Source organism: Spermophilus citellus, assembly GCF_964194105.1.
Source record: "Spermophilus citellus genome assembly, chromosome: 11".
NCBI classification, from domain to species: Eukaryota; Metazoa; Chordata; class Mammalia; order Rodentia; family Sciuridae; genus Spermophilus; species Spermophilus citellus.
This window is the reverse complement of record NC_138192.1, coordinates 122520901-122548489: the sequence shown is the minus strand read 5'-3', so window position 1 is coordinate 122548489 and position 27589 is coordinate 122520901. Positions and strand designations below refer to the sequence as shown.

The window sequence follows — 27589 nt, the reverse complement described above, 5'->3', positions numbered from 1 at the left end:
TGGTTTAATTTTTAAACCAGTAATTTGAATTTCTTGAAGCCACCTGATGTAACCAGAAGATTGAATTATATGCACATGAATTCTTGTTGTGGTATTTGTAAAACTGAAATGGATTCTGTATTTATTATAAGAACTTAGACTCTGGGAATCATATTATTCCTTCAGCTGTAGTATTTGCAAGACTGGCCACAGTCTCTGTATTGAGTTATAAGGACAGAGACGCCAGGAATTATATTACTTATTCAGTTACAGGGAAACAGAGAACATGAATACTCCAAGAATGGAATATTATATGTCCTTTAAATATCATTTTTTAAACTAGAATTTGATATTGAGAATTTTTCACAGTATAACATTAAGGGGAAAATCCATTGCAACCATCCCAGCAGACGCCACTGGCTCATCTCCCACTGGAAATATCTTGGGCTTCTTACCAAGGCTCCCTGCATCCTGTCTCCTCTGCCCCTGAGCCATCCTGTTCTGTTCACATCTGTACCAATGGGATGTTTATGAAACATCTCTAAAATGTGACCTCGTCGCTTCTCAGCTGTGTAAGCCTCACGTGGTCTCCCGTGTCTTGATCTCCTATTCTGCGTGACCCTCCCCTCCCCAACTCTTGACTTCCTTGATCCAATGTTCCTGGTCTCCTGCCTGAGCCCATGCACACCCTGCTCCTCCTGCTCCTCTGGCTGTCCACTCCTCCCCTCTCACTCATCCTTCCAGCCTCAGTTCACTGTCCCTGCCTCAGGGAAACCTTCCCTGACTTATGTCCAGAATCATGTTGGTCACAAGGGACAAGCCAAACTGCTTCAGGTAACCAAAAAAAGTTCAGTGTCAGCTTCAGGCATGATGCAGGCCTCAAGACTTATTGTGAAGGACTTGTTTATTTCTCTGCCCAAGGCCCAGTATCCTTGATGTTGGCTCCAGAGAAAAGTTCGTCCTCCATGGTGCTAAAATACCTGAAGAAGCTCCAGTTTCTTTTTTCACATTCAAACCTACTAGGAAGAATGGAGGTACTTCTCCAAGACAGTTCTAAAAATATACCCAGACTTGTTCTTCCTGGTTTGAGTTACTTGATTCTGGGCATACACCTATTTTAGAACCCATCATTCTTGTTATTGGAAAGCAAAATATTGATTGGCCAACACTGAGTCATGTGCCACCTGGAAATTTATAAGTTCATGTGTGGTTAGGTCCTGAACTCCAAGCCAAGAGTTACAGGAAACTGGGGAAAGGGACCTTGAAGAAGCAAATGACAAATGTCTGCTAGGAATGATTTATTATATGTTTGCACGGCATCGAATCTTTTCCTTTTTAGCATTTGTGATCATTACACATTTTTTTGTATATTATTATTTGTTTAAAATTTGTCTTCCTCATGACACTGACACCCACTTTGAGAGGCACTATATCTCCTTTCTTTACTGTTCTATGGCAATGCCCAGAATGGATCTCAGCACAGAGTGGACACAATAAATATCTGTTTGATAACTATGTTACTAAAAAAATAAATAAAACACTTGGATGCAAAACATTTCATATGGTAGCGGTCTCAGTCTATTTGTGCTGCTATAACAAACTACCTGAGATCAGGTACTTTATAAAGAATGGAAGTTTATTTCTTATAGTTCTGGAAGCTGGAAGTCCACCATTGATCATGGCACCAGGAATTTTGGTGGCTGGGAAAAGCCCATCCTTTGTTCCAAGGTGGGGCTTTGACTGTCTCTGGAGGGAACAGACATTATGTCCTCAAATAGCAGACAGGACTAAACTGGTTCCCTCTAGCCCTTTTATTTTTTATTTATTTATTTTTAAAATATTTTTTTTAGTTGTAGATGGACATACAATATCTTTATTTATTTTCATGTGAACCTAGTGCTTCACACATGCTAGGCATGCGCTTTACCACTGAGCTACAGCCCCAGCCCCCTCTAGCCTTTTTACAAGGCACTAATTCATCCAGAGAACAGAACCCTCATGTATGAATTACAGCCTCAAAGACCCCACCTCTGAAAACTCCCAAAGGGCAGTTAAGTTTCAATATAAATTTTGGGGGAGGGGACACATTTAAATCCATTCAAATTCCAATTTTTCTTTTAAAAATGAAATCTTTCTCTCTTTTATTCTCTCTCTAGAGAACATGAATCCAAAAGGAAATATACCAAATACAATAGTGGTTATATTTAGACAGTGAAGTTAAGAGTGAGGTTTAAACTGATGTTTTTCTGTATTTTCCAGATCCACAATGGACCTATATTATTTTTTAGTTGAAAAGTTCTTTGAAATAATCTCTAGAAATATATTGGGTAGGGTCCTTCCATCTGGAGTAAAAATGCCCCGTTTTGAAAGGTAAAGGAGTTTCTAAAGAACAGAAGGCCTCCTGCTACAGGTTTCACCGGGACCAGTGAATTCCTGGTCACATCAGAAGGCATTCCTGGAGATGTCAGGACTTGAGACATTAACAGGAGGGTCCTGAAGAAGAGCAGAGCAGGTGTCAATCAAATATGTGTGTTGCCATGAAGCTGACTTTCAAAATGGTCTTTCTTTGTCTTTTATTGTTTTAAACTAATAGCTTGATCTCCCTCTGTTTCTAAAGAGTTAGTATTTTGGTTAGAACACTATTAGCCTTTTCCTTTATTACCATGTCTGTAATTTGCTGTTCTCCTCTACTGTGGACTCAGGGGTGGTCTTTGCTACCTTGTCTCTGTACCTTCTGTTAATGTGTTTATGGAATGATCTGAGCAGGGAAACTCCTAAATGAAGCTGACCAAATGCCAGGGCACTGCACTGTGAGTACATCATACCCACCTAATCACAGGACCCTGCTCAGAAACAACAGCAGTTGAGACACACCATGATGTGTACTGGCTTCTGGTAGTCCAGTAGGTTCTGAATCTCAAAGCTCCTTAGGGATCTGACAGGGCACTCCTCTCTGCACTGGAACATCCTGAGCTACCGGGCCTCCTTTGGGCCATCCCTGAGGTTGGTCTGCATGTTAGTGGACCTGATATGGAGGCAAGAGCTCCAAAAGGAGAGAAGATGGGATAGGGAGGGCAAACTAAAATATGCAAGTAATTCTGCTGAGAATGCAGGCATCCAAATGCACACTACTTAACTCCCCCTGCTGTGTCCTGAGTGGGTCTAAAGGGGCGGGCTCCTGGGGGAACCAGCTTGGGTAGAAGTTCTTTGATTTCAGGCCTATCTCTGCCTCTTATCAGCTGTCTGAGCTAGCTCTGGCCTCTCCACCTCTGAGCCTCAGGCTGTCATCTGTACAAGGAGTACAGTACCTCTTTTCTTAGGGCTTTTCTTGATGGCAGATAAGATAACTTATGTGAAGTGTCCAGCCCACTGTAGGTCTCTCTCTTAGAATGGCTTTGGGTGTGGTGTGAGAATGTGGAGAGAAGAATGCTAAACCAGGGGAGTGTCTTCTACCCATTTTAGCAAGGTCAAGAGGGAAGACAAAGGATGCTAATAGCTCCTTCTCTAATCTCACCCTCTCCAACATGGGCCAAATGGCAAAGAAATTTCTCCTGCTTTAAGTTTGTGTTTTGTTCGTTTTTTTGGTACCAGGGATTGTTGAACCCAGGATTCTTAATCAATGAGCCACATGCCCAGCCCCCCCCCCCTTTTTTTTTTCATTTTGACACAGGGTCTCACTAAGTTGCTGAGACTGACTTTGAACTTGCGATCCTCCTGCTTCAGCTTCCCAAGTCGCTGGGATGCTGGGATTACAGTGTGTGCTACCATGCCTGATAGGTTTAAGTTTAGGCTGAACAGTCATGGCAAGAACACTGAGCTCTCTTGAGCTTTAAAACTCATCTTTTATAATCCCATCTCTTTCCCATGAGCAGTAGAACTCTCCAAAAAGAAGGCTCTGATGTTTTTCACAGGCTCTTCAAGGTGAGTGGCAGAGCTGGGCCCTGTGCTGAAGGTCAGGGAAAGCAGAGAGGCACAGAAGTTAGACTAGCTAGGTAAAGGCCTGGGGAGCATGAGGAATTGTAAAGTACCTCTGAGAAGAAGTTTCCTCCTCTTTTACCAGGTAAAACCATCCCATAGCCTGGGATTTAATTGCTGTTAAACAATCCTCTTCCAATGCCCTTACAGGTGCCACCACCCTAGGCTGGAAAGGGTTGTCAGGGTGTACAGAAAGTGCCAATCAGGCATCTGGAGTAGGCTCTTTGGGGGGGGGGGCCTGTTTCTCTCCTGGGTGTGTTTAACACAGTTGTTTCATCTTCTGTAGAGGAAATCCATTGCTCAAGGCTGCTGCCCACTAATCACATCTTCTGCCATTAACTCTGGCCACAAATGATTTATTTGAGTACCCCCACCTGCCCCCACCCCCAGAAGGACAGCCCCGTGTTTTTTTTTTTTTTTTTTTTTTTTTTTTTTTTGGTCGTTTTCTTCTTCCTCAGAGAACTGGCTTCTGTGTCCTGGTCTTGTATCACCTCCTCAAGTGGGCAGCCTTTGCCTTCCCCAACTGCCCAGCTAAATTAATGTGACTTCCTTGTGCCTAGCCCAGCAACAGTATCTTAACACTCATTTTACTTTGTCATACTTTATTCATGTATTTATTATGTGTTGTCCCACAAGAGACCAAGCTCCTCCAGGAGGAGTACTATCTGCTGTGCGCTCCCAGCTGAATCCCCGGGGTGCTCCTCCTAGGCCTGCCACCTGCACCTAGTACATGCGCATGAATACAGGGCTCCTCACCAATGCGTAAGCAGAAGGACCTCTCTCTTGCCTCCAGGCCACCTGAGCTGGGTCCACAGCTGTGGAAAGTACTTGATAGATAACTGAGAAGGGCTTCCACAGGTTTGGAAGTCCAGAGATCACACATGGTTCTTAACCTTTTTAGGGTCGCATATTTCTTTAGGAATTTGAGTAAAACACACACACACACCCCTCTCTTTCCCCCAAAGAACATAAATAGGCACCCTTAGCTCTGTTTACAACCCGTGGGCGAGGAGATTCCTGAGGTCCCAGATAAAAATCATAGAGTTAAGAAAAATAAAGAAGTGGAAAGAAATTAGAAAACCAACCTTCAACACCACAACAGAGAACTTTTTAAAGGGGACCTGCTTGAAATGGTCTTGTTCCAAGGAACAAGTTCTTGGACTGCAAGTTTATGCTAAAAAATAACATGGGAATGGGGGGGAGGTAACAATCGCTTCTGCTCCTGGATCTGCCAACCGTTCCCTTCCTACACGTAGTAGAACAAGACGATCTCGCACACCTTCCGCAGGTGTATTGGAAAACAGTTCTGCCGGGTCGGACAAACACCTGCCCAGTGAACTGAGGGCACTTTTGCCCGGCAGTCAAGAAAGCAGATCCCCCAGCCTCGAGCTCCCGGCACAGGGAGCTACAGGTGGGCTTATGCGCACTCGCGGCCCTGGCGTCCCGGGACTGAGGACTCTCGGCGGTAACTGGCGCGCGCGCAGGTGCATCTGCACCTGCTGCGGTCGGCGCGGTGCAGCGCGGCGCGGGGAAAGTTGTGACGGGGGCGGGGCAAGAGAAAGGGAAAGTGGAGAGGAGGGAGAGGCTGAAAGGAAGGAGAGTAAAAGGAGGAGCACGAAGAGAAGGAAGGGGAAGAGGAAGACGAGAGAGGGATGGGGGAGGAGACGACGAGGAAGAAGAATGGGAGGAGCGGGAGGGGAGGAGGACGGCCGCGCGGGGAGGAGTCTGCAAACTTTCTGTTCAAGGGCATTGTGGGAAGCAGCCATGGTCTGAGGAGGGCGCCTCACCTGTCAGCCGCGCGGGCTCCTGCGCTCGGCTCCGGCCCTTGGGTCCCGCGCGCTCGGTGCTTTCGGGACAGGGACGGTGGCGGCCGGGTCACCATGGTGAGTGCCAGTGCGCCGCGCCGCGGCGCTGACCCGGGGCGTGCGCGCTCCCGGGAGGCACCTGCGGCTCCAGGGCCCGGCGAGCGTCTTCCGAAAGGGGGTGGGGGCCCAGTAGAGTCCGGGTCTCCTAGCAGCGCGGGCCTCGGCACTACTGTCCCGGGCAATGAGGACGCGCCAGGGACCCCTGCCCATGATCTCCGCTGCAGCCGCGCTCCGCAGCTTCATTCATTGGATTCACTTTTGCTGAGCGCTTAGTGTAAGCCGGCACCGTGCCAAGCGCTGGGGATGTCTCGGGGGACCAGGTGGATCTCCAGCTTTCAGGGAGTTTATTTTCTAGGAGGAGGATACGAAGGGAAGGAGCCGTGTAATAAACAAGCAAAATAAAGATAGCTTCCGAAACTAAGGAGTGCCCAGAAGTCGCGAGCACTACCGGGTGGAGACGCAACTTTTGATTCGGCAAAGTCGTCTTGGAGGAGGTGGTGACATTTGGGCCTCTGAGGTCCTGGAGGGACGCTGCAGGTAGAATGATTCGCGACCTCAATCCTCCCTTATTGCAGAAGTGGGCAGGGCCAGAAGAGGCGTGTCTTTATAAACCAAAGTTAAGTTTTGGCTTTTGTTCCAACTGAGTAGGGAAACTTTGGGAGCATTTTAGCAAGAAAAGTGATCTTATTCACTTTATGCTTGTATCTTTGGGGCCATTGGTGAAGAAAGGACGTGTGTGTGTGTGTGTGTGTGTGTGTGTGTGTGTGTGTGTTGGGGAGAGGCAACGTGGAAGCCAGGAAACTTGGTACAGTGCTATGAGGGTTACGGTGTCCTGCACTTTATGGAGAAGTAACTAGAGCTTCTCTTGCTCCTGCCTTCTGTTAGGGACAGCATGTTGAGAGTGCAGGGGTCTGAACTGAGAAGTCCCACTTCCCCAAGTGAACTCACTTCCCAAATCTGTGGAAGAGAATTGACCTGCAGGCCCGCTGTGGACTCAACTGTCCCATTATAGGTAGAAGTAGATGGCCATGGTGTTAAGCAAGTTGATTGATAGGGAGAGCCATGGAGTGCTGAGCATCCACGGAAAGATCAGATGCTTGTTCCTAGGAGAGGCTTGGTAGCACACACTGAAGGCACCAGTTTTGCATGTTGGGGGTTCCTTGTAAGTACAACATGATATAAAAAGGAGACTGTAAATAATGAAACAGCTGTCTTGGCTTGCTCAAGTTTCCAAGGAACAAGGTGACTGTGAGCCCAGCTCATTTGCCTAATGGAGGGTGGAATCAGGCCCTGAGTTTCTGAGTAGTTAAATATGGTTGGAACAGGTCTGTGAGGAAAGGACCCTAAATTCTAGACAACACTTGGTGTGAGTTTTACTTTTTCTATCTGGTGTCATATGATGAGTTGATCAAAAATATGGGAAGTTTCTCCATCTTTTCTACCAGGCCTTCCCAATGGAAAACACTGTTATTGAGCACCAAGCGGAATGTCCAGCCCCTTACATATAGGGTCTCATTGCATCCTGGTAGTGACCAAATGAGGCTCTGCAGTTACCTGCTCTGAGCTGTTCTTGCAGTGTGACCTTACACAATTCTTTGATATCTCTCTCTCTCTCTCTCTCTCTCTCTCTCTCTCTCTCTCTCTGTGTTTGTTCCTTTGTGCAATGGGGATAACAGTTGCTTCTAACTGATAAGGTAGGGGTACTAAAATGTGGCCTGGGAACCCCTAGAAGTGCCCAAGACTTTTTCTGGAGGTCTGCAAACTCAAAGCCATTTTATAATAATATTAAGATGTTAATTTGACTTTTTATTTTCATTCTTCCAAGACTGCAGTGAAGTTTCGAGCCTATGTGACCTGAAATAGTACAAAAAATTAAAAACAGAGGCAGATAGGAGAGTCCTACTGTCTTTCTTAGGGCAGGCATTAGGGAGCCTTACAGAAATGAAACAAAAATGCCATTCTTTTCACAAGTTTCTTTTTTTATTTTTATTTTTTTACTTTGGAATTTTTTAATAAATTTTTTAAAAAATATTTTTTAGGGCTGGGGATGTGGCTCAAGCGGTAGCGCCCTCGCCTGGCATGCGTGCGGCCCGGGTTCGATCCTCAGCACCACATACAAACAAAGATGTTGTGTCCGCCGAGAACTAAAAAATAAATAAATAAATAAACCTCTCTCTGTCTCTCTCTCTCTAAAATATATATATATATATATATATATATATAAAATATATATATATATAAAATATATATATATTATATATATATATATATATATATATATATATATTTTAGTTGTCAGTGGACCTTTATTTTACTTATTTTTAGTGCTGAGAATTGAACCCAGTGCCTCACACGTGCTCAGCAAGTGCTCTGCCACTGCGCCACAACCCCAGCTCCTGGAAAATATTTTTATTGGCTATATAAATGTTATTTATTTAACATATAATATGTTTATTTTTATTTTTTTAAAATATTTTTTAGGTGTACTTGGACACAATACCTTTATTTTATTTATTTTTATGTGGTGCTGAGGATCGAACCCAGAGCCTCACACATGCTAGATGAGCGCTCTGACACTGAGCCACAACCCCAGCCCCTATTATTATTTTTAAATGAATTAATAAATACCTATTTTTTTCTATCTTAATTTCTGATATAGTAAATAGCAATGGATATAACCTACACACACAGAACCATCTTTGAGGTTCTCAGTTTTTAAGAGTATCCAAGACATTTCATAATTATTGTGATGGATCTGGTACAGGAACTATGAGTAGATGCTGGTGAAAGGACTTGGAGCAGTTTTGCCCATTCTAAGTGCTTGGAGCCACTAACTCTCATGTCATTACTGTCATGGGTGGGAAAGAATCCTTCCCTAGTGCTCAGCCCTCTTTATTGACGGCCAGTTTGTGACCCTCTCTGTCTCCCTGCTTGGGTCCTACTTTCTGGCTGTTTTGCTAGGAAGCTGGAAGATGGTTATAGCAGGCCACCTTGTACTTGTACACAAAGCAGTTCTTGATTCCATGTACCAGCAACCCTGGTTTCATATCTCCTGTAGTTGGGACATAGTACTGTTTGCATCTGGATCATAGAGTTTAAATCAACTGTGGACTTTATCTTGCTTTTGTTTTAGAAATCTCTACCTTGGAAAAGGATGTTAGGCCTCTTGGGCTTCAGGAATCCCTCGGGCTCTCAGCCAAGTGTGCTTAAATCTTACTGATAAGAATTTTACTATTGAATGGTCAACAATGTTGATGGATGAAGGAGGATTTTCCTTTAAGAAGATAGCTATGGAGAATGATAGAGTGGTGATTGAAAGGCTTTGGAGACACCTTTAGTAAAAATGCAAGTGGACTTTGATTTATGCTGTGCACATACTTCTGAAAAGTTGAGGTGACTTTTTCAGCTTCCTGATGAGCATAGCAGGGGATTCACCCACTGAAAGAAACCCCAAAGGTGACCCCTTTGGAAATACACAAAATCGTCTTTTTTTGTGTGTTGCAAATCCAGTTCTCAGAATGTGTGAGATAGACTTGTAATAAAATATTTGAGTATTTTTAGATTTTAAATTTGACTTGAAAGAAAGAGAACTTTCCAACTGAACTGTGCAGCCATCTCTTTACCAGAGTTTATATTTCTAGTACAGTAAATTACAATGGATATAACACACACTTCTTCCAAATCAGATTTAAAAAACTTTTGCCCTGCTAGTTGTAATCTAGTTGTATACACAACTAGGAAAGGTTCAAGGGAGTTGCAGAGGGTGAGGGAGGAGACCCTGCCACCCTCCAACCCCCTCCCCAGTAAATCAACTTCTTTGATGCTTAAATGAATTGTATTAAGTATGTAGTTATTTTGGCAGTTTAAATTCCAGTTTGAGGGTGAAGGAATCCATTAGAGTCATGCATGGTGTCCTCGTGGGAGACTTGGACTGGGCTGCTGGCCAACAGTTAGGGTGGGGTAGAGGGCCTGGGAGTCGGGGAGAGAAATGACCTTTGTGAGTTTGGTTGTGCTGGGGGTTTCCCACACCAGGCCCTACCCACAGGTCTCCCAGCCCCATCAGACTTGAATGGATTCCTGGTCAGGACTGTTACTTCTGAGTTGCCATGGTGCCCATTCTTTGGTGTGTGTGTGTGTGTGGGGGGGGGGAATATTGTCGACTACTTCCATTCCTGGGCCGTGGCCTCCCCACAACAGCTGGCAGGAGACAGTTAGTGCTAGTGCACTGAATCATCAAGGCCTGTTTTGGGGGGTCCCATGAAGTTTTTCATTATGGTTTAAAACATAATTGGTAATCCCCCTGCCCCCACACAAAACTCCTTTAAGAATCCCCCAAGGTAAGCACTTCTTGGCATGAATCATTTCTTCAATTTTATTTTCCTATTATTACAACCAGAATTCCTTCCAGAGGCCAGAGATTTCAGTACATCTTCCCCGGGGCCAGTTCTTACCTCTCTCATAGAATCTTTCTTTCTGGAATATCTTGTTCTCTGGATACCTTTTCCTGGTGGAGTTCTCAGTTTTTCCTTAAGTATACTAGCCACTGACCCAGAAAATCTTCCTTTGAAGCCCCTGATCCCATGATGTCAAAGAATGTACACAGATAATGTCTCTAAAATTCTCTCTAGCCAGCACCCCAACTCTCTAGAGAAATGTATGTCTTGGGAGGCTGCTAGAATTCAGTGTCAACAGTCACGGAGTACCACTGATTATTCAAGTTAGAAATTGAATGAATACCCTTGACCCCTACGAAGAAGCTGGCCTTTGAAAAATCTCCGTCAAAGTTTGTGAACTTGCTGACAGGTGGAGCTGGGGTCTGACCCTGCTCTCTCTAAATAGTTTCTGAAAATAGCGTGGGGGAAAATAAAATGATCACTCATTATTCTTCCAGTGTGATGAGGCATGGACCTGAAGTACATTCAGTCAAGAATAAGGACATTAGTGTTCTATAGTTTACTGACCTTGTTGCATCTTCTCCACCTGGATTTCTGCACTGGTAAGATGATTGTACACATGGAAATTCAGTAGCCACTTACATGCTGAAAGAGTCTTCCTCCTACCCTGGGTATATCAAAGAGGAGGAACTAAGATCATGATGTGAAAACTGGAGTGCCTGTTCCCTTTATGTACTCATCCTCATAGAAGGGGGATGTCAAGGGATAAACGGGAGTTATCCTTGGAACTTTGGCTACATTTAAAAGAAAATATCTTTATGTTAAAACACAAGTATATTTGGGTTCATGATGCAAAATTCACACACATGCTTTAAAGACCTAAGATGCAGTTTGCTTACAGGTGGCTTCTCAAGTCACCTTACAGGTCTCTTGAGCCTACCTGCCTTTTCTGCTGTTATTTGGATAGAAACATTTATAAGACAGTTCTAAGGCAAGGGAAAGCAACCTTCCCAGGAAACGGCCAGTTGGTAATTTTTTAGGCTTTGTAGGTCTTACACACTCTCACCACTACTCAACTCTTCTACTGCAGAATGAAGCAGTCACAGACAAGATGCAATGGGGAAGGCTGGGTTTTAACCAAACTTTATGTACAACACGTGGAGGGCCAGATTTGGCCTCTAGGTTGGTCCATATTCTAGGCAACTTTTACTAATTTATTTATTTGTATATTGCACAAATGGGGTTCCTGTCCCATGACAGGCAGGACTGGCTTCATTATTTGCAGTGCCCAGTATAAAATGAAAACATAAAGTTTATGAGGGAAAAAAAGTTTATAGGAATTTCAAGACAATGGCACTGGAGCAGGTCCTTCTGAATGCAGGGTTCTGGGCAATGCTCCTGTGTCCACAGAACCCAACCAGGGTCGAGGCCTCAGAGATGGCACTGAAGAAGCCAAAGCACCCCACCCTCCTGGAGCTCACATTCTTGGTGGGAGGTCCTGTGAGCTCTGTGAAAATTTTAGATCACTCACACCGAAGAATTTACTCTCGAGCATTGTTTGGTCAGAGCGTTGTCTTGCTCTCACTCCGTGGAAATGGCAGATGTTTCTGAGGCAGATGGGGTGGAGAATGGGGTGGCTTTGGTGGTTACTTAAGGTCCCTGTCCCCCTTCTGGCCCAAAGAAGTGAGGCCATTCTTCCCGCTGGCTCACCTGGCCCTTGTCCACTTCCTGAGCGAGCTGTGACTGGGAAGTACTCAGAGGCTATACCTCTGTCCTGGTTTCAGATTGGCAGCTCTGCTGGAGGCCTTGCCACATCAGGACCCTGTGGGGTGCACCCTGGGTGAGGGTATCAAGGCCTCTCCAGCCCCTCATCCAGGTGTGATACCATTTGTCACTTAAGATTCTATACATTATTTCTCTACTGGTATAAAATAAAGAGATGAAAACTTCCAGAATGATATTCAAGAAGGCAATTCTTTCTGGGAAGAGGTCTAGGTATCTGATGTGTAAAAAGATTCATTTTTAAATTGTGTATTCTTTTCAGTACTTCACTTTTTTCTGTGTAAATATGATACACTAAAAAGTACACGAAAAATGGTGTGTGTGTGTGTGTGTGTGTGTGTGTGTGTGTGTGTGTGTTAGAGAGAGAGAGACAGAGAGAGAGAGTTGGAACCCAGGGCTTTGTGCATGATAGGCAACCACCCTATCACTGAACTACACCTCAGCCTAAAAAAAAAAAAATAACTTTTAAAGTAGTGTCATTTATTTTATTTCTCCAGCAAAACAGTTTCATTTTCTCCTGTGCCTTGTAACTTCTGAGGCCTTGGTGTGTCTGGAATTGAGATGGAAACAGAAGTGGCCCTTTGAAAACAGAAACACACGATATGCTATCTCATCCTAGACCTAGAGCAATGGGGTTGGCCATCTATTGACTGAGATCTCTGGTACCATGAGCCAAAATAAACTGTTCCTCTTCTAAGTTATTCTTGTCAGGTATTTTGGCCACAGTGATGCAAAGGCTGACTAAAACAGAAATTTATACTGAGAAGTGGGGTTATTGCTGTGACTAACCGAAACATGTTGTTCAGAAGCCTTTGGAAATGGTTTGGGGGAGGACTTTGGAAAAGTTTAGAGATGCAAGCTGGAAAAGTCTTTGAAAGGTTGCAAACAGAGCTTAACGGGCAATTATGGTGGGAGCTCAGAAGACCAGAATGTGGCAGAGAAGATGATACTAGTGAGGTTTCAGAGGGAAACAAGGATTCTATTGGGATTTGACCAATAGAGGCCACTCATGTTATATTCTGGAAAGAACTTGGCCACATTTTGCCCAGTTTTGAGACTTTGTGTGAGGCTGAATTTAAATGTGGTCGGCTAGTTTATCTGGCAGAGGAAATTCCAAAGCAGCACAGCATTCAGTCAGTGGCATGTATATTGCTGCAGCTTTTTATCATATTTACTATGAAAATTGGATGCAGACAACAGCTAAAGAATAATAAAGAATTAGTTTGACCAGAAAAGTGCTTGTAGAACTGGGGCCAAGGAAGGTGTACTCTTGACAGAGATGCTGAGTACTTCCACCAAGTGACATGGGAAAGATGGCTGAGGGCATCTCAGGAATTTGCAAAATCAGACCCACTATAGGTTCCAGGGGTCTAAAAGAGAAAATTCCTCAGAGAAGAGATCACGGGAGCACTTTGCTTGCACAAGGGGATCTAGGAAGTTGAGCACCCCAGCTGCTCAGAGACCACGGAGCCAGGATTCCAGGGGCCCAACTAGTGTATGAACTGGCAGCAGACCTTGGCTTCATCCATGTGGTGAGGGCTCTGCAGGATGCTGGAGTTAGCGGGTCAAGGAGGTTTTCACTGAGATTTTAAAGGAAAGCATCGGAGGCCAGGTATGGGATAGCAGGGTCAGAATGCCTGTGGGCGGCCCCTGAAGGGGCAGTTCATGAAGCTTTGAGGGGGGAAGCCAAAGCTGGAATGGAGACCCAAGGAATTAAGAGATGACATAACGTGGACTGGACTGTCTGCTGAGAAAAGCTGCTGGCTGTGGAAGAGCCAGGCTAAAGGAGAGGTCATGTGGGCTGCCACCAGGAGGCAAAAGGGATTGGGCTGCTCAAACCCTTTGGAAAGCACATTGTGTGGCCATGCGTCCCAGATGCTGTATGAGGAGTAGTTGTGGGGGAGTTATGGGAGCTGTTTGCCAAACTGGATTTCAACTTGTTTGGTCTCATCTCTTCTTTCTGTGCCCCATTCCTCCCTTTTAGAATGGGAGTGTTTACTCTGTGCCACTGTATATTGGATATATGTAACCTGCTTATGATTTCTACAGGGGCTAACACCCAGGAATTTGCCTTGAGCCTCCAAGGAGACTTTGGACTTGGACTTTTGGGCAGTGCTGAAACTGTTAAGACATGGGACAATTGGAGATGAACTCAATGCATTTTTGCATTGTGAGATGGACATGAGCTTTTGGGCAGTCGGGGCAGAATATTATGGTTTGGATATGAGGTGTCCCCTAGAGCACCTGTGTCAATGCAGGACTGTTCAGAGGTGAAATGATTGGATTGTGAGAGCCATAACCTAATAAGCCATCCTACTTTGAATGGACTAACTGGGTGGTAACAGCAGGCAGGTGGAGTATAGCTGGAGGAGGTGGGTCACTGGAAGTACTTAGCACCCCAGTGCCCCTCAGGAGGGTGTACCTTCCCTGCAGCCCTACCCCCATCTGCTTCCTGACTGCCATAAGGTGAGCGGCTTCCCTCCACCACACCCTTCCACCATGATGTTCTGTCTTACCTTGGGCCCAGAGTAATGGAGTCAGCTGTCTGTGGGCTGAGATCTCTGAAACCATGAGCCCCAGATAAAACTTTTTATCCTCTAAATTGTTCTTGTTGTGTATTTTTTTAAGAGAGAGTGAGAGAGGACAGAGAGAGAGAGAGAGAGAGGGAGAATTTTTAATATTTATTTTTTAGTTCTCGGTGGACACAACATCTTTGTTGGTATGTGGTGCTGAGGATCGAACCCGGGCCGCACGTATGCCAGGCGAGCGCGCTACCGCTTGAGCCACATCCCTAGCCCCTCTTGTTGTGTATTTTGATCATAGAAACACAAAATCTGACTAAAACACACACACACACACAACTATACACACATGTACCATCTAGCTAGCTACCTGTGTACCTTGGGCTCTTGGCCAGACTTCTCCTTTGCCATCTACATAAGAATGAAGAATATAGGGGGAGAAAAAATATAAACATGACCCATCTTCCTACTTCGCTCTGAAAAGAGACTTTGGGTAAATGAGATAAAATGATATTTCTTTTTGTTTCACAGGACTGATGCATTAAAATGCAGAGAGAGATACTTGTCAGATCACTGGGGTGCTTGGTAGACAATGACTGTGCCTGCAAAATTAAGAAGTCATGCCCTTAAAAAGTCAGGAAGGACCTGTCAGGCCTGGTAGTAGATTCAGATGATCACGGAGTTAATCTGCTTCCAATTTCAGTGTTTGCTGCTTACCCACTGCCCTTCTCTCTACCCCTCCCAGAAAATCAGTAGAGCCAATTTTTATTAGGGGACTTGAATGAAATTAGTATTTCTTCTAAGATAATATCAGAATTTCACGTGATAGCAGAACATGCTGTCTGAAGAGGAATTTCCCTATGTAGATGTTTTGTTAAGCATTTCCAGAAAAGTAACAGGTGCATAGCTTTTCATGACACCTGTACCTGTTCACCTGTAAAGGAGGGTGTGGGTGCCATGTTGTGGAAAGGGGAACGCAGTGAGGTAGGCAACCCTACCCCTGAGAAATAGGGTCTCATTAAGTTGCTTAGGGCCTTGCTAAGTTTCTGAGGCTGGCTGTGAACTTGAGAGCCTCTTGCTTTAGCCTCCTGAGTCACTAGGATTACAGGAGTATGCCACCAAGCCTGGCTAGGAGCAATCTTCAAGATGGTCCATAGGCACACCTTACCCTCTGAGAAATGTATTTGAGTAGATGAAAAACCTAGATATAAATTGCAAATATTAGAGTGGTGGGAAAATGTAAAGGGTTACAAAAATATCACATTTTTGAAAAAACAGTGTGATTCAAAACTCTGTGTGTAGACCTCCTCTTCTTTTTTGTGTAACACAAACATTTACCTTCAGTTTCTTTACTAAGAAGTCACATCCTCAAGTCCAAGTTCACTGTGTTTGAGTCCTGTCTTTCAAAATCCATTCGGTCTCATTATTTCAATGCTTAAGAGTGCAGATAATCTAGTCTGCATCAACAATCTTTGCAAAAAGAGGGCATGGTGGGGGGGGGTCCTAGGAGGCTTGGAAACATAATGAGACCACCGTGCCTCTCTGATCCCTGAGCTTTGTTGGTGGTAAACTTGGAAAGGGCATGTGGATACACCATTGCCACCCCATAACACATCATGTTTACAACTGAAGGCCTCTTTGTCAAGGTGGAATATCCCAGGGGGAAAGTTTTTAATGAGTGCTGAGTAGGCTGAAGTAGGAAGAAAATGAAAGTTCTTAATAAACCCTGAAGTGGTCATTACCATGCAATGTTGAGCATAGTAAGCAGAGCATCTTGAATAGAGTTCAAAAAATTTACATTAAGAAACATCAAATACGCATTGCTATGTAATAGGAGTAGGGTCCCAAGATCTTAATATTTTATTCAGTTTCAAAGTCATACTGAAAATTGCCTGGAACGTCTGCCTTCTATTTCCAGCATCTTTTTTCTCCATAAACGATTTGAAATCAAACAAGACTAGTCTGCCTCTCTGGGAGAAAATCCAAGCAGGGCACATTGACTATAGAGAAAAAATGAAACAACTAATAGGTATTATTGATATGTTCAAAGCTGATTATTTCTATCTAGAGGAAATGATAAATGGAGAAATACTACATCTGTCCATCTCTGTGTTCTTAACTGGGGTGGTTATTAGGAAAGAAATGCCCACAGTGTAAGATCTGTCTCTCGATTACAGAGATTCCTTGTAATATTGAGGAGAAATTTCTCACGTGCATTGCAAAGATAGACTAGTATGGGAGTGGAAATTAAGTTTGAGGTGTGTTGTTAAAAATATGTAATTGAAGGGATTCAGCGGACAAGGGAGGCACTCAAGGGAGAGATCTTGGGCTGAGCCTAAAGGGTGAGGTGGCCCTGCCTTTGGCTAAGTGTGTGTGCATGAATGTCAGATATGTGTGTGAGTGGGGAGGGGCTAGTGGGGAGAATGTAGAGAAATGGAGTAGCTATTAAGTCCTGGAGGAGAGCTGGGTGAAGGTCAGCCCCACTAAACTGTTTTCTAATGGATTTGCCCATCTCTGCTTCTTTCCTCTTCCTCTAACCCACCTTCCAGCCCGCCATGAAATTCTCTATCCAGTTTTATCAGGGAGTTATTAGTATTTAGTTACCTGGAAAATCTATTTGTAAAATGGATTTTCCAGATAACTAAAAATAATATCTTTAAAATTTTCTAGAATTAAAAAAATAAATATTCAGCATTTGGGAAAATGGGTTAAAAGTAGCTTGAAGCTTGCCCATGTTCATATGGGGGCTGACTTCACTCCACTACAGGGGTTTGGGGCTGGCATTGCCTTCTGGGCAGACTGGGTCTGATGCTGCCGACACAGCAGGTGTATTTAGGTGTTGGCGTGTCTGTGTGTACCCGTGCTCCTATGCATTGATTCCTAAGGCATCTCCCTCCAGCACCTGATGTGCTGGCCCCCTGTTCTCTTCCTCCACCACTTCACTATGGTCTCTGAGAAGGGGAAAATACATATTTTTAATTTACCTATTATTTACATTGACAAATAAAAATGGTTTTTATTTACAAAGTACCACATGTTGTTTTAATATAAGTACGCATTGCAGAGTGGCTGAATTAAACTCAGTAACCTATGCATTACCTCACATATTTATCTTTGTGTGTGTGGTAAAAACATTTTAATCTACTCTTCTAGCAGTTTTCAAGCATATGTTGTTATTAATTGTAGTCACCCTGCTGTACAATAGATTTCTTTTTTTTAAAAATAATTTATTTATTTTAATTAGGTATATATGACAGCAGAATACATTTTACATAACTGCAGCACAACTTTACATTTCTGGTTATACATGATGTAGCGCATCACACCGTATGTGCAGTCATACATGTACCTAGGGTAATTATGTCCATCTCATTACACCATTTTTCCTGCCCTCATACCCCCTCCCTCCCCTCCCTCCCTCCCCTTTGTCCAATCAAAGTTTCTCCATTTTTCCCATGCCTCCCCCCTCCCTGTTATGGATCAGCATCCACTTATCAGAGAGAACATTCAGCCTTTGGTGTTTGGCTTATTTCGTTTAGCATGATATTCTTCAACTCCATCCATTTACCCACAAATGCCATAAGTTTATTCTCTTTTAATGCTGACTAATATTTCATTGTGTATATATGTCACAATTTATTTATCTATTCATCTATTGAAGGGCATCTAATTTGCTTCCACAGTTTAGCTATTGTGAATTGAGGTGCTATGAACATTGATGTGGTTGCGTTACTATAGTATGCTGATTTTTATAGACTGAGGAGTGGGAGAGCTGGGTCAAATGGTGGTTCCCTTCCAAATTTTCTAAGGAATCTCCATACTGCTTTCCAGATTGGTTGTACCAATTTGCAGTCCCAAGTGTGCCTTTTCCCCCGCATCCTCACCAACATTTATTATTGTCTATATTCTTGATGACTGCCATTATGACTGGCATGAGATGAAATCTTAAAGTAGTTTTGATTTTCTCTAATTACTAGAGATGTTGAACATTTTTTAATGTATTTGTTAATCAAATGTACATCTTCTTCGTAGAAGTGTCTTTTCAGCTCCTTAGCCCATTTGTTGATTAGGCATTTTTTTTTTTTTTTTTGGTGTTAAGTTTTTTGAGTTCTTTATATATCCTGGAGATTGGTGCTGTACCTGACGTGTGTGTAGCAAAAATTTGCTCCCCAAATGTAGGCTGTCTGTTCACCTCATTGATTGTTTGTTTTACTGAGAAGAAGCTTTTTAGTTTGAATCCATCCCATTTATTCATTCTTGATTTTATATCTTGCACTTTAGGAGTCTTGGTTAAGGAAGTTGGGGCCTAATCTGACATGATGAAGATTTGGGCCTACTTTTTCCTCTATTAGTTGCAGGGTCTCTGGACTAATTCCTAGGTCTTTGATCCACTTTGGGTTTTGTGGTTGGTGAGATAAAGGGATTTATTTTCATTTTGCTGCAGATGGATATCCAGTTCTCCCAGCACCATTTGTTGAAGAAGCTATCTTTTTTTCCACTGTATGTTTTTGGCACCTTTGTCTAGTATGAGATTTCTTAATCTTACTCTTTGTAACTAAAGTTTTTTTAATCAGTTGACCAATATTTCCTCAATTCTCTCCTCTTCCTCTTAGCCTCTGATAAACACTATTCCACCTTTCTTATTCTATGACTTCATCTTTTTCCACAGGAAAAAATGGGCATTGTGAAGAACATTGTAGTGGTCATGGGAGTGCAGCAATCTCTTCACCACATCAATTTCTTTTCCTTGGGAAAGGATATATACCCAGTGGTGGGATTGCTGGGTCATACAGTGGTTGTATTTTGAATATTTTTTTTTCCATAATGGTTGTGATTATTTATATTCCTACCAATAGTGTATAAGGGATCCTTTTCTTCAAATCTTTCCTAAAAACATTTCTTACTTTTTGTCTTTTTGATAGTAGGTCTTTATAACAGGTGTAAAGTGATTTCTCCCTGTGATTTTAACTTGTGTTTCCATGGTGACAAATGATATTGAGCATTTTTTTCCCATATACTTGCTTTCTATTTATATGTCTTCTTTTGATAAATGTCTGTCCAAGTACTTTGCCCATTTTTCAATTTGGATATTTGTTTTCCTGCTGTTGAGTTGCTTGGGTTTCTTATATGTGTTAGATTTTAACCCCTTCTCATGTGTATGGTTTGAAAGTATTTTCTCCCATTTCATGGGTCATGTCTTTATTCTCTTGATTGTTTATTTTGCTGTGCAGAAGCTTTTTAGTTGGATGGAATAGGGGAGCTGATTTTGCCAGCAGCCTAAGAGACCATCAATAGCAGGAAGAAGAGCATTGGCTGGGCAATATGGCTGGGCTGAAGAGAAGGACCCAGGTTCTGTACTCCTCACCAGGTCACTCAGCCAACCCCGGACCTGTCCTTGACTATCAAGTGAGGAGAACTTGTGCCTGTGATATAATCTTAAAAATCCTTTCTGGCTCTTACAATCTGTTACAAGAAAAGAATAACATGCCTCCCAAACCTAATGTATGTGATTTTCCAAATGCTTCCGTATCAGAAGCAAGGCTGGCACCACATAAAAATGATCATTTCTGTATCCTTGTGTTGCTGCTGCTCAGGGGCTTGGCTGGTCCAATGCAGCTTACTGTGGGGTTTCCATGTCTGAAGCGGGCATGAAATTTCTGTGCCAACACAGAGTGCACCTAGCTGTGTATGGAGGCTGTGCCTCATTCACAAACATTTGCATGTGTCTAGGTGCCACAGTAAGCACAGTTTTGGCTTCAGGAGGTGAAGTGTCAAAGCATAGCTCTACCATTTTGCTTTAGGTACACACTTATTGACTATCAGAACTGGAGATTATTAGAACAAAGTTAACAAATTTGATCATGCTTCTGGGCCTGTGGGAGGGAAAGCATCTGTGAATAGAGTAGCTCCTATGCAGTACTCAACAGTGGGCCTCTGGAATATGGAAAATGAAGATGTGGTCAAGGGTAAATTTTGAGGGGGTCCTGAAAAGATGTTACAGATTTGCAGCTTTGGATTAGTAAGGATCATGTTTCAGATTGCAGGGATGGGGTGGGGCTGGGGGACAGTGGGAGAAGCCAGAGCTGGGGCAGTGACATAGGTTCTGGCAAGATGTTTCTGAGGGCTGCCAAAAGGGTGGCCTGGCCTGTGTGGGAATGAGTTTACAAGACACTCCCCAACCCCACCACCACTACCAGAGAGAGAGAGAGAGAGAGAGACAAACACACACACACACACACACACAAACACACACACACACAAACACACCCTGGAAATCTAGACTCAGGATGAAGCAAAATCATTTTGTGGATGTAGATTGACAGAGGAAACTTTCTTGTCATTTGTCTGAAGGGAGGTCCAGATAGCTTGACATGTTTTTTTTGTGTGTGTGTGTTTGTTTTTTTGTTTTTTTTTTTTCTATTTCAGAATCTCCATTTCATAGGTCTGGAACATAGGTACTGCTTGGGACAAAAACCTGAAATAAATCTCTGCCCTTCTGTGGTTTTTCTGGATGGTAGGGATCACATATTCGTGAATAGATGTTACTGACTTGAAGTTCCAAGTGGAGTTTAAGATTTTATGTTCCGGGGCTGGGGATGTGGCTCAAGCGGTAGCCCGCTCACCTGGCATGCGAGCGGCCCGGGTTCGATCCTCAGCACCACATACCAACAAAGATGTTGTGTCTGCTGAAAACTAAAAAATAAATATTAAAAAAAAATTCTCTCTCTCTCTAAAAAAAAAAGATTTTATGTTCCTTTTCTGTTACATTAGATAAGCAATGCCACCCATACCTCAGAAGAACTGAAGCTATCTTTGCCTAGTTTCTGTGCCAACACAGAGTGCACCTAGCTGTGCATGGAGGCCATTTTAAAAGAAAATTAAGGCAGTAAATAACACATGGTACACAGCAGTGTGTTAGTCCATGCCTATTTAAGAATTAAATAATAATAATTATTATTGTTATCATTATTATTGTTATTATTATTATGTGGGGCTGGGGATTGAACCTAGAGCCTTCTGCATGTAGGGCAAGCACTTTACCAAATGAGCTATCTCCCCAGCCCAAGAATTTATGTTTTAAAACATAACGGACTGAAAGTGAAGACTTCAACTCTGGTGCCTATATAAAGCATTTGAGAAAAGACCTTTATCCTCTGCAAGATAAATAACTTTTAAGTCAGAAAAAAATTTGGGGATGTACAGGGAATTGAACCCAGGGGCACCTTACCAGTGAATTATATCCTGAGCCTTTTTTATTTTTTATTTTAAGACAGGGACATGCTGAGCTGATGAGGGTCTTGCTAAGTTGCTTAGGCTGACTTTCAACTTGTGATCTTCCCCTGCCTCAGCCTCTGGAATCACTGGGATCACAGGAGTGTTCCACTGTGCCTGGCTTAAGAGAAAAACTTTTTAGACCTTGCATACTGGGCTTGTCTAACTTATTAGTAAATTGATATCAAAAGTGTCTTTTAAATCGTGATAATAATTTTTGAAGAAACTAGCTCAGCAAACATGCCAATAGGATTTGCATTAGAGTAATCTTATGCATATGTATCAGTTTAAGGGTCAAAACCTTGATATTTTAAAGGCCACACTAAATCTTTCCAACAAGAGTTACATTAAGTAGAATAAATAAGAAGATAAACAGGTACCTTGTTTACCTGGAGTGAAGACAGATGCAACAGCCATGAGTTGGACCAACTAGTTGGTCCTCTAATTCTTTTTTTTCCCCCACTAAGTTTTGCTATTCTGATTTTGAGCTGTTCCAAGAAATCTGATTGTCATCTAGCTTCTCAAGAACATGGTCCTCCAGGGAGATTCAAACACATGTACCAACATGACAATTATGTTCAACAGTAAAAATGACCTACTGCATGCAGCCCTGGTGCAGGGCACTTTAAGATGTATTAAGTTGTTTAATCTGCATACCTAGGCAATATATCATATTGAAGCTTCCCCCCCCCCCAAATAATGTTGTTGACACTTAAAAGAATTTCTTGAAATAATCAAAATACAGCTGGCTTGGTATTGAATACAGGTTGCACATTATAGCTTTATTAAAAATACCCAAGGCCCGAGGACCATCTGGAAGGAAAAATGGGTATCTGTAGATTTCCTGAAAGATGAAAAGGCCCAAAAATTTCAGCAGATTTTCAAAGTTGTTTTTCTCTTAGAAGTCTTTAAGAACCCCTGGCTACTTTGAAGATGACATTATTTAATGGTAGTACAGTTAAGCCTTGTTCACGGCCAAACAGCTTGACACATTTTAAGTCGCACTGACGTGGCTCCAGGGCTAAGTATTTGATGGCAAGCCAGGCCTCATGCTCAAATCCCCAAACAAGATTCCTTTCTACCCTCTGACATGATGCCATGGAAAGTGGGCAGCGCTGTCTACCTGGAGCATTCCAGCTCCCTACACACATGTAGCAAAGCCAGCGTGAAAGCACACCCAGTGCTGGCCCATTTGGGGGTCACAGCCCTCGGCCACGTGCAGATAGACTCTACCCCTTTGATTGTGAACACTTGTTTGTTTGATTCTTTTTGGAAATCACACCTGCTAAATAGTCAAATTGCATGAACTTTTCTTTTTTTTAAGGGACAATGTAACAGATGTTTTCAGGTCCCTTTTGCTAGAAATAATCATTTTTTACGTCACTCAGTACAGAAAAGCACACTATTTTCTCACTTCTTTCCCTTGCCAAATAGTTTTAAATAGTTATTTTAAAATTCAGAAATCTAACCTAATTTTAGCAATGTGTAGCTACAGAATCAATCACAGTCATTGGCACCCATAAATAATTATAGCAGTTGGCAGAAAAACTGACATTTAATTATAAATCTTTTAAGGATGCTACAAAAATACCATTTCAAGATGCCTTGTAAAGAAAAGGAAGTCCTACTCTGTGATTATCTATTATTTCACAGTTAAATAAATTTTAACTGTTAAAAGATAATTTTACAGTTAAAAGATAATTTTATGTCTTTTTTTTTTCTTTTTTTGGTCACTTTCACTCAAGGTTCTAAATTTTTAGCTTCCATAGCCAAAATTCTAGTACAGAGTATAATTCTAAATTAAAAATATATAGCATTAATGTTGTAGTCGAATGTAATGGCACATTCCTACTATCAGGTCTTTGGGAGGCCAAGGCAGGAGGATTGCAAGTTTGGGGCCAGCCTGGGCAATTAGCAAGATCCTGTCTCAAAGTGAAAAGCGCTGGGGGTGGAGCTCATTGGTAGAGTCCTTGCATAGCATGCACAAGGCCCTGGGTTCACGCTCCAGGAACACACACACACACACACACCCACACCCATGTTCACAAATCCTTCCAATGGTCTTCTTTTCCCAGCACTCTAAATAGACCACTGCTGCCAACACACATTCCTTCAGTTATTTGTCTGTAACCACTTTCTGGGTGTCACTCCAGCTGCGTGTACTAAGACTATGCCATAGTGATGTTGAGTGCACCATTTCTGCTACAGAGGGCTGATCTCACTCCCTGGGGAGTACTTAATTTAATTGCCAGCTGTGGCGCTGAGCCTAGCCATTTGTAAATAAGCTGTAGCATGTCCACACTGATGTTAGGTTCCTATATAAGCAGACTCGGAGACATAAGTTGGTAACTAGCAGTTCCAGTCCCACTGCACATGCCTCAGGCTTTACCTGGTTGGTGGGAGGGATAGTGCATGGATGGTAGGTAGACCTCAGGCTTTAGAGTCAGGCAGGGCAGAGATGGAGCCCCTCTGCCACTTCTTTGCCTATGAGTTCAGTCATCGGCACAGGAACTGAGGGACACCCATCCAAAGACTCTGAACTCTTCATTTTTTTTCTCTTTTCTTTCTTCCTTTCCCTCCCCCCCCCCTCTTTTGTCCTAGGGATCAAACCCAGGGCTTTATGCATGTAAGGCAGGCACTCCAACAACTGAGCAATGTACCCAGGCCTTGATTAGTTTTTGACAAGTAATCAATTGAAGTAACTTTTTTTTTCCTGAATGCATAGAGTTGGAAGGAATAATCATCTCCTATCATAGAGTTTATCATCAAATACTCTGCATTCCTCATTTTAACTAATTAATCCAACTGGTGATAAAGTTCTTTCTGATAATATTGTGTTTTGTGGAATGCATAATAATGTTTGCCTAAGAATGGTCTGTATGCTTGAATATTTGCTGTGGAATTAAAAATATATTTAGAATTCTTAGGTGACAAGGACCCATCGACTTGATTTTTCATATTAGTTTGTATGCACAAACTCATTTTATCAGTTAGTACCACAGTCCTCAGGAACCAGAAGATGGTTTGTAAACTTAGGAGGGAAGGTGATTTCTACCTTGAGAGTTGGGTCAGACCCTAAAGAATCATTACTTGGGTCTGCCTGGAATTAATTAACTCAGTCTCTCAGATTTCCTTGGACTGGATCCATAATCAACCACGGTTGGCTTCTTCTGGAATTAGCTCCTCCGGACCCTTCCTCCCAAAGAAAATATGTCATGGGGCGGAGGAACAAGACTTTACAAGCAAGGGGAATTGATGGCCACATCCTTAGTGCCATAGTAAAAAATACTCAAAGGGTTTCCACTTGGTTTATGAAACACTAATATTTATTTTCAGAGTCAGTGGTATTATTTTACTAACTCTATCAACCCTATTGGTGAAATGAATTAAATAGAGGTCAAATACTAAATCACATTCATTTAAAATAAAAATTGGGTCTTTGTTCTTATTAGTAGCCTACAATCTCCTGTACCATCTTAGAGATCATGTGATATTTTGTAGTTTAATGTACAAGCCTCCTTTTGATTGAAGTATAACTAATAGTTTCTATATTTGAAACAGGAGAATGTTTTGCAAATAGTGCATGTTTACATGATCAGCAAGAGTTTGGTTTGTGAAGCTGGGTAGGGTCCTTGGAAAATGAGTCTCAGGGATATGCTTCAGATCATTTTGGCCGGGAGGGCCAGGGATGGTTTAAATAGTACCTTTCAAGTATATTTGGATTCAGAATTAAGTGGCATCTATCGTGCAGAGAGACAAGGGCATCTGTGAACTAATGTGGTGGGACAGAAAAGGAAAGGCAGTGATGACCACTTCCCACTGTTAACAGAAAATAAGGCTCAGAATGAGAGTCACCTAGTGATGCCCTTGTCACCACAGCTTCTCCCTAGTGGTTTTTCTCTAACTTGCTAGTACCGTCTTCCTCTCAGTCACAGAAGGTCTGGGCTTCTCAGGCTTGGAAACCCCAGGCCAACTTCATTTCTTGAAGTCTTAGGCATGTGAAAAAATAAAGAGGAGTCCAAATAAATATGGTGGCACATTTTAAAGTCTGTTGCTTAGCAAGTTGAGGCATGTATCATGCATAAAAAACCAGGTACTTCATTTTGCCTTTTGCAAAAAGTTTTAAGGATTTACAAAAATGTTGTAGGCCCACTGTGCATGCTAGGAGCTTGGCTTAGTTATGGGACACATGTTTATAGACACGTGGAGAATGTCTCTGTCTTTGGGCTTCCTTGGGCTTTCTCTAGGACAGCCTGTATAAGACCATAGTTCTAAATATGAGACCCTTTGTGGCTCTGAGGTCCATCTTTTGGAAAGTGTTTTAGGGAAGGGATGCAGGGCTGTGTCAAAGTGGATTTAGTTTTCTTGTATCCTCAAAGCAGGACTACAGTTGGTAAGAACATTTTGAGTTGGGGATATTTTGCTAGCCTGCCTGGCATCTAAGCTGTTTTCCCATTTATATAGCTGTATAGTGAGTTACTTCACTTCTCAGAGCCTCTGATACCTTTTTTTTTTTTTTTTTGGTGGTGCTGGGGATTTAACCCAGGGCTTTGTGCATGCTAGGCAAGTGCTCTACCACTGAGCTACACCCCCAGCCCCATTACCTTGTCTTAAAAGATGAAAAATAACAATTATATCATAATTATAATCATTGTTCATGTGTTTTTTTGGATACAGGTATCAAAACCCTTAGCACATCACTGACATGTAATAAATAATGTTCCAGATAATGCACAATAGCAATATGTTATTTTTGTTTGCTGTACTATTCTTCCTTTCCCAATATCTACTTCCTTTCTTATTCTTTGGCTTATACAGAAAATGCAGACCCATGAGAAGACTGCATGTTTACATCTCTAGGCAAAAATTTTAATAGACAGACTTTGGAAGTCATAGAAAAAATTGCTCATTGAGGTTTTATAATACACAAGCTCCATGGAAACCCACGAAGCTCCCCAGACTCTAATGGAGCTGCTCAGATTTTACTTTTGTCTCTTTGTAATTAACTTTTATTTGTTTCTAAAATTTTTATGATTAAAAAAAATACCCCAAACTTGAAAACCACTTCTCTAAGGGCAGTGGATAGGAAGGAGCCACATCCGCTGTTCCTTCCTTACAAAGACTCACACGCATGTATGCAGATGGGGAAGACTTTGGCCAATAAATGTGATATTTTGTAATCTGTGGCATTTGGTTTCTAAGAAATATGGAAAAAATGATTTATGACCAAGAACCCCTCTCCATATTCTATTCTCAAGAATGCAGGGTTACCGCTGCCTGTGGGTAGATGTCTAGTGTCAGGTAGTTAGAGTTGAAAGGAACCTTGGACATTGTGTCAAGTTCATCCCCCCAAGATGCCAGTCACCTTGTGTAATCACACAGAAATGGGTCTTGGCAGAATCCAAGCTGTTGAGCATTTCTTGTACCAGCATGCCCTGTTGCTTTCTAAGGCGATTATTTTACTGGCTCAGTGGTAAATAGGCAGAAAACAAGCAGGCCTTAAACCACTTAGCCCCCCAAAATACCAAGTCACGTATTCTGATTTTCTACCCCTTATGTCCAAGAGGCCTCAAGGCATAAACCCAACCCCTGAGTAACTATTGACCCAAAGCTCCCCCAAGTTTGTAGATGGAAGTATTGGAGATGGGCCCCAAAGAGCCAATGCACAAGGGCAAAGGGCTGGAGCAGGTATGTTTCCAAAGAAGAAGTACAAAGGACTGAGTTGATCATAAAAAGATGCTCAGAATCACAAATCACTAGGGAAACGCAAATCAAAAACACAATGAGATAGCATCTCATA

At 42.5% G+C, this 27589-nt stretch overlaps 1 protein-coding gene across 1 annotated transcript in view; it reads left to right on the top strand.

Annotated features, from left to right (window-relative positions):
• Nucleotides 1–5716: 5716 nt before the first annotated feature.
• AP1S3 (adaptor related protein complex 1 subunit sigma 3) overlaps nt 5717–27589 on the top strand; it is a 54013-nt gene continuing 32140 nt past the window's right edge. Inside the window, exon 1 of the mRNA XM_081262026.1 lies at nt 5717–5837. Within this exon, the coding sequence (XP_081118152.1) occupies nt 5835–5837 (3 nt within the window). The 5' untranslated portion in view covers nt 5717–5834. The remainder of the gene's footprint in view (nt 5838–27589) is intronic.